Here is a 7209-nt window from a genome sequence, read left to right on the forward strand (position 1 = left end):
ATATTGATAGACTTCCGTGTGCACATGCTATTGCTGCTGCTGGTCACCATGGTATAGACATATATGAATTGTGCTCACATTATTATACCACTGAATGTATGGGCTTTGGCATATACGGAAACTATTTATCCTATTCCCCCCTCTGAAGAATGGAACATACCTGCTGGCATTGATTCTCTGATTGTACTACCTCCTAAGGTTAGAGTTAACAAAGGGAGAACAAAGAAAAAGAGGATTCCTTCCATTGGTGAATTTAAAAGTAGAAAGAAGAAATGAGTAGTTTAATATATATATTTAATTTTTTAATTATTGTTAAGTTGGTATTTTGGAACTTACACGTTCATATTTTTCTTTTGTTTCAATGACATGTTCCTTTGACATTTGAGCTAATGGGGAAGAACATACACGCTGGAAGTTGTTATTTTTTTTTCAATTTCTTTGGTATTTTTGGCATCTAATTATTAAATAAGCCAAAACATACACGCAGCATGTGTTTGAGCAAGTACTGGAACCAGATATTGAGTACATGAGGCAAACACAGTGGGGAATAGCAGCTCAAAAGCCCATACTCATATAATAAAAAAAAATATCTAAACATAAATGTTCCGCCTTCTTAGTAGACATTTGAGTCTCCCTCAACCAAATTTGTCTGTTAGGATTTTCCAATTTTCTTTAGGATGATTGCCTATTATAGCATCAACAGGCTATAGAGCCACCGAACAGTGACCCATTTAACAGCTTTGAATTGAATACCTGGTCTTTAACTTATCTTGTTGTATGATCAAATAATAGGATAGTAAAGCACGTACCATATTGTTAAGAGTACTAACCCAGAGTCATTGTTGAGGTGGGAGAACAATGAGTCCTCTATCACGACAAATGGAAACAAAAAAATGGTCTTTTCCAACATTATAAACATGTGAAAACTTGAAATCTTATGAACAAAAAACCCAAGTTTTGAACCACTGACAAAACTCAAGAACATGAAACAAAACATGACCAAAATCTTAGACATTTCTGAATGTTCCCAGAACTGCCGTCCCAGATTTACTTGAAGTAGCAGATTTATGACATTAACAAATGGGCACTGCAGAAAACATTTAATCCCATGAAAATGAAATGAATGAAAAAAGTGGGATTGTTGTCGGATACTACCCTCTGGATGTAACGGGGTAATAGAAAGATGCGATGATGAGTTGGGAAGTCTTCGGGTCAGAACCTTAAGTCAGTCAACATTGTTTTATATAGGATTTTTGTGTGCAAGAATAATCAAGTAAATTTGGGACGGCATTCGTTTGTTATTAGATTTATGTTAAAATGTTCTTATTGCATTTATGTGAAAATGGTAAAGAAGTAACAATAACTTAATTAAAAAAAATAAAGTCATATATCTTATATTGGATTTATGAAAAGGGCAAAGATGTAACAACCATCTAATTAAAAAAATAAGGTTATATATCTAAGTGACAATCAAATGGAGGTTATATTTTTAAATATCTCAAATCTATGTCGGAGCAAGGATTGGAGACTTTGTCGGATAGGATGAGGAATACATTGGCTTATGATGGGTGGGGTGAGCAAGTTAGTGTCAACAAGACGGACTTCCGGGAGCTCGATCTGGGTTCTCCGGTTTCGCCGCTGAGGGCTCGAACCGGCTCGGGCGCTGTCACCACCAGTAGCAGTTCCAGTTCATCTGGATCGGTTTCGGGTCGGAGCGCTTCTGGGTTCAACCCGAATGTCCCCAGGAAGTCAGTTTCAAATCCCAACAGCCACTCTGGGGAGCTTTCGGCGGAGAGTTCCCCAACGGCGACCCGAACCTTCTTGTCCGGGAATTCCCGTTCGGAGTCTTGTGGGTCCCAACAGCTAACTTCCAGCGGAGTGGGGTCCGTCTGCTCGCCGGCCCCGACTGTGCTTCCAACGGGGAACATTTGCCTCTCTAGCCGGATCGTGAGAACCGGCATGGCGAGCCGAGCTACCAAGTCTGATACTTTGGGGTCTGGTTCGGGGAATTACGGACATGGAAGTATAGTGCGTGGCCATGGAGCGACTAAACCGGCCGATGCCGGGGCTGCTAATTACTCCAGAGGTGTAACGGTTGGCGGAGAATCGGAGAGGAAAATGGGATCATGTAGTGGTGTTGATCCGGATGATTTAAAGAGAATGGGAAATGATAGTTACAAGAAAGGTCACTTTGAAAAGGCTTTGACTCTTTATGAGAAGGCCATTGCAATATCTCCCGGCAATGCTGCATATCATTGCAATCGAGCAGCTGCTTTGATAGGGCTGCGGCGGTTGCCTGATGCTGTGAAGGAATGTGAGGAGGCCATTAAGTTGGATCAGGGATACGCAAGGGCACACCAACGCTTAGGATCTTTGCTGCTTCGGTGAGAATGTTATATAAGATTGAATCTTTAACGAGATTATCAAAATTCGTATGTATTGGGATTTGGGTAGCTTTTGCTGTTCCCTTAGTTGTAACTTACGTTTGTGTGTTTGTAATTCTGTGATGCCTACCTGAATCGCTGAATTTTTTTTGTCATTCAGTCGTAATTCGGAAATGGTTTTTGTTTATTTCAGCCAGAACTGGTTCAGGTTGGATTTCTTTATATGTGTTTTACTGTTTTGTTTAACATCTGTTCTCGATGATCTTATTGGAATGCTTTTTGTGGGGTTCCTTTTGTTCGTGGTTTCAATTGCGGTTACAGGACGGAGGCCCTTGTCGATTTATGTGGTTTGGATGCTTTCTAAACTCAAATAATCTGACTAGACAGTCTATACTAACTTGGGATTCTTTTTGCATGTTATTTTAATTTGGTCAAGGAGGATTCTATTTTGTGAAACGTCATGTATAATGTACATGGTGGCATTTTTTTTTTCATTCTTATTGAACGGTTATTTGCGGAAATCTCATGTTAATAAATAGGTTTTGTCTCATTTTCTTGGTACTTTACCCCAATTACTCCATGATCAGTCTAATTCCTTGAATGTGAACAGTTTAGGACAGGTTGAGAATGCCAAGAAGCACATATCTTTTCCAGGAAATCAGTCAGACCCCATTGAAATGCAGATGTTGGAATCGGTGGAGAAGCATCTAAGCAGGTGTGCAGATTCCCGAAAAGTTGGCGATTGGATAAGCACATTGAGGGAAGCTGATGCTGTCATAGCTTCTGGAGTTGATGCGGCACCTCAGGTCCTCTTTCTTTCCATCATTCTTGTCTTCTTATAACTTTTCGACCAGTAATTATGAAGCACGCCGATTTTCCGATTCTGAACTGGTTGAATTTTGAATTTACAGCTTTTTGCCTGTAGGGCAGAAGTTTACTTGAAGCTCGACAAACTAGAAGACGCTATCATAGCCATGCCAAAAATCCCTTCGTTTGAACCCTCCACCAGTCCCCAATTGCATTCAAAGATTTTTGGGATGTTTTTTGAGGCATACAGTTATTTTGTTGGTGCACAAATTGAGTTGGCCAGGGGAAGGTGAGTTTAGAAACATCGGGGATGTTTGGTTTGGTTATCAACTTATTAACTCACAAGATCTGAGTAAATGTGGATTTAATTACTTTTAAAATGTATGTAAGAAATTGATATCATTCTGATAATTGAGTGAAAGTAAATTAAATTAATTACTGGTTGAAAAATTGTGTGATTTTGTAGTGATTGCCTTTTGAATTGTTGATTTCAAATGGGATATAATGATTAAATAGAAAATTTAAAGCTATTAAAGACGAGGGATATTCTATACAAATAAATAGGTAAAATATACGAATTTTGAGTGAAGAGGAGGTGAGTGTGAGAGGCCGAACAAATTGGGTTCCATAAGTTGAAAGAAAAAAGAAATTAAGGGTCTTGAATATGTGATGAATGATGAATCTTTGCAGGTTTGATGTGGCACTTATAACCATTGAAAAAGCTGGGGAGATAGACCCTCGTAATTTTGAAATTTCGCTTCTACTTAAAAATATAAGATTGGTGGGCAGAGCTCGAGCTCGTGGAAATGATCTATTCAAATCGGAAAGGTTTACTGAAGCCAGTTCAGCTTATGGGGAAGGAATCAGGCTTGTTCCGTCGAATGCCGTTCTTTACTGCAACAGAGCAGCTTGTTGGTTTAAGCTTGGGCAGTGGGAAAATTCGGTGGATGATTGTAACATAGCTCTCCGTTTCCAGCCTCATTATGTCAAAGCTGTTCTTCGAAAGGCCGCTTCAAATGGCAAGGTACGTATTCCACTTCAAAAACCTTTCTTAATTTGTAAAATTGCACCAAATGGGTGCCCCTTACAAATCCAGAATTGTTGGAAATAGATTATTTATGTTTAATTGGCTTTATTATTACTATAGTTGGGAAATTGGAAGGAAGCTATAAAAGATTACGAGATGTTGAGAAAGGAACTCCCGGATGACAAGGAGGTGGCTGAATCTCTATTTCATGCCCAAATTGCTTTGAAGATTTCACAGGGAGAAGACGTTCATAACATGAAATTTGGTGGGGAAGTAGAGCAAGTTTCGGGTTTAGAGCAGTTCCGAGCTGCAATTTCTTCACAGTGTAAGTGTGTTGATTCATATTTTCATAAACTCACAATGAGTTAATGATCATCATAAGAAAAAAATTGTTTCAGGTGCATCTGTTGTCCATTTCGAAGATAGTTCAAACCTGCAATGCAAGCAGATATCTCCATTCTTGGATACATTATGCTGCCAGTTTCAAACTGTAAATTTTCTCAAGGTAACGACCTTCGGCTTTCTTTTTCTTTTGGGTTTGGTTTTGAAATTTGCAGGTCATCCGACTGAATTTTTTGTGGGAAAACAATAATTGGCCTTATTGTTATGTATGTGTGCTTATATAGTACAACAATCTAAATTTTCATATGTGACACAATGATCTATATACAACAGTTGGTAATTTAAGGTTTTAATAATCTGATTTGCATCGTTACCATTTACCATCATTTGTCTATCGATATAGCAAGATAGTCAGCCTACGTAAAATATAAAAAATTTGAGTTGCATTGTTACAGATTTTATGTTTCGCTGTAGTGAAATGCTCTTGATTATCTGTTTCAATACCAGAAGAAGTATGAAGTGTAGTGGATTCATGCTTTTGACTTGATTGTTTTATTAATTCAATATCTCTTACATTGTATCATCAATCAGTTTCTTTAAAAATCTATTTTTATATTTGATTCAAAGGTGGATATTGAAGAGAGCCCTGCCATTGCTCATGCCGAAAATGTTAGAATTGTACCAACATTCAAGATATACAGAAACAGCAATCGAGTTAAGGAAATGGTATCTCCTAGTACCGAGGTTTTGGAGTCATCGGTGAGACATTATAGTACTTAGATCATGGTATACCACATGGCTGCAAAATTGCCTACCCTTGTACATGAAGTTACTTGTAACAGTTCTTCGAGCTACAACACTATAACCAGACCTACATAGGCTAGCTCTTTTGCTCTTCTTCACCAATTAATTCATTCATGATTCATTCTTCCGTTGCTCTTGTCTACCCTTTTACGCCGTAGTCCATTTTGGACTTGCTTCATATGAGGTTCAACTTGACCCGCTACTCCCTATCCCGGCGCATCATCTTTCAAGAAACGAATAGCGATCTATAGAGGCGGAGATATTTGCTGGCTAATCGAACGTTTAGAATATGATACACGCATGTATAGATATATATACGTATGGTGGTTTATTCAGTCAATACATTGGAAGTTCATTGATGGAGGTGGATGTCTGGTGGTATATGCATTGGGTTGGTGAAATATGGATGAGTATTTTCTCCTGGATTCTTATGTTTTGTATCTCAATAATTTAATTCATATAATTTTTTTAGGGACATTTATTCTCATTTATATTTAGTCATTGTAAGTAAAGTTTGACTTGCAACAAAGAAATAATATTTGTTTATAAATTTTGAGGTTAATTCATTTGTTGCTAAAATTATATGTGCTCCCATTATGTTACTACTTGCCAAGGCACCGAGGGGTGAGTTCTAGAGTTTAAATTTGGGTTAAATTTTATGTATTTGGAATTTATTTATTTTGACAAATTGTAATTTTTACACTTGGTAAATGAGATAAATGTACATAAAATATAGAGTAAATGAATGTAAAAAAAGGCATTTAAATTTGATGTCATGATAGAAAAAATTCTCGTTCTTCGTAATTCCTTGTGTATTGTTTAATATTGAAAAAATTATGAAATTAACCTTCACTGATATACAACAATGTACTGCAAAAAATTTTGTTGTTTTTTTTTTAAAAAAATAAATGAGTTCATCACTCCTTGTATAAAAATACTATAAAATATCATAATTTTAAAAATTGTAAATCAAATTTTGGGTTTGATATGCATGTTTGTTAAAAAGGTCTTGAGAGTTGAGGTATCTCGCACATCTTATATTATATACCATTAAGTTATCGAATCTAACAATCTTGGCAAGTCTAAAATCTAAAAAATTATTAAAATTTGATGCCAACAACTAATAGTAATATAATATAAGAAACACATTTAATTTTGGAGAAGAGTATAGGTGTAAATGAATTGAGTTAGTTCGCAAGTTTATCGAGGTGATTTGATAAATATTTGATTTGTATTTGAACTTATCGAACTCGATCGAACCCGAACATATTCGAACATTGAGCCGAACTCGAATCAAAATAATTTTGTTCAATAGTTAGACATTTTATTAATATAATATAATATAATTGTATAATAAATATATATACATTTCGAACATTTCGAGCTTTCGACCAATGTTTTCGAACCTTAATATCCGAGTAATAGTTCGAATAATCACGAATAGTTTCGAATATTTCAAGCCGAGCTCAAGCTAAAATGTTTAAAATTTTTGAGTTTCGAACCAAGCTCAAACTAGAATTTACTTAATTCGAGCCATACTCAAGCCTTAATTTTTTATTATTATTAGGCTCGATTTGAATCTTTACACCCTAGAGAAGAGTCCTCACACCGTTTATTGAACGGAATTATGAAATTGACACGTGTGAGCAGACTTTCTGCCACTTGGCCATTCAATTGGGCTACAGTCGATGATACCTTTTATTTTTGGGTATTACTTTGCCACATGAAGGAGTGAACAAAACGAACCCAATTTGTCAATTTGATCCGTGTTGACTCGAATTTTTAGGTCGGTTCAGGTTGGACCTGAAATCAAATCCAAAAAAATATGCTTAGTTGGGTTGGGTT

At 36.5% G+C, this 7209-nt stretch overlaps 1 protein-coding gene across 1 annotated transcript; it reads left to right on the plus strand.

Moving 5' to 3' along the window:
- Positions 1–1506: 1506 nt before the first annotated feature.
- On the plus strand, positions 1507–5908 carry LOC140833932 (TPR repeat-containing thioredoxin TTL1-like). Its single transcript, XM_073198461.1, has 7 exons — positions 1507–2384; positions 2995–3190; positions 3296–3480; positions 3882–4215; positions 4339–4543; positions 4617–4723; positions 5188–5908. Exons 1-7 carry the CDS (start codon positions 1507–1509, stop codon positions 5338–5340), a joined length of 2058 nt encoding a protein of 685 aa, XP_073054562.1. The 3' UTR covers positions 5341–5908.
- The last annotated feature ends 1301 nt before the right edge of the window (positions 5909–7209 follow it).

The sequence above is a fragment of the Primulina eburnea genome, chromosome 6 (assembly GCF_022965805.1).
Source record: "Primulina eburnea isolate SZY01 chromosome 6, ASM2296580v1, whole genome shotgun sequence".
Lineage (NCBI taxonomy): Eukaryota > Viridiplantae > Streptophyta > Magnoliopsida > Lamiales > Gesneriaceae > Primulina > Primulina eburnea.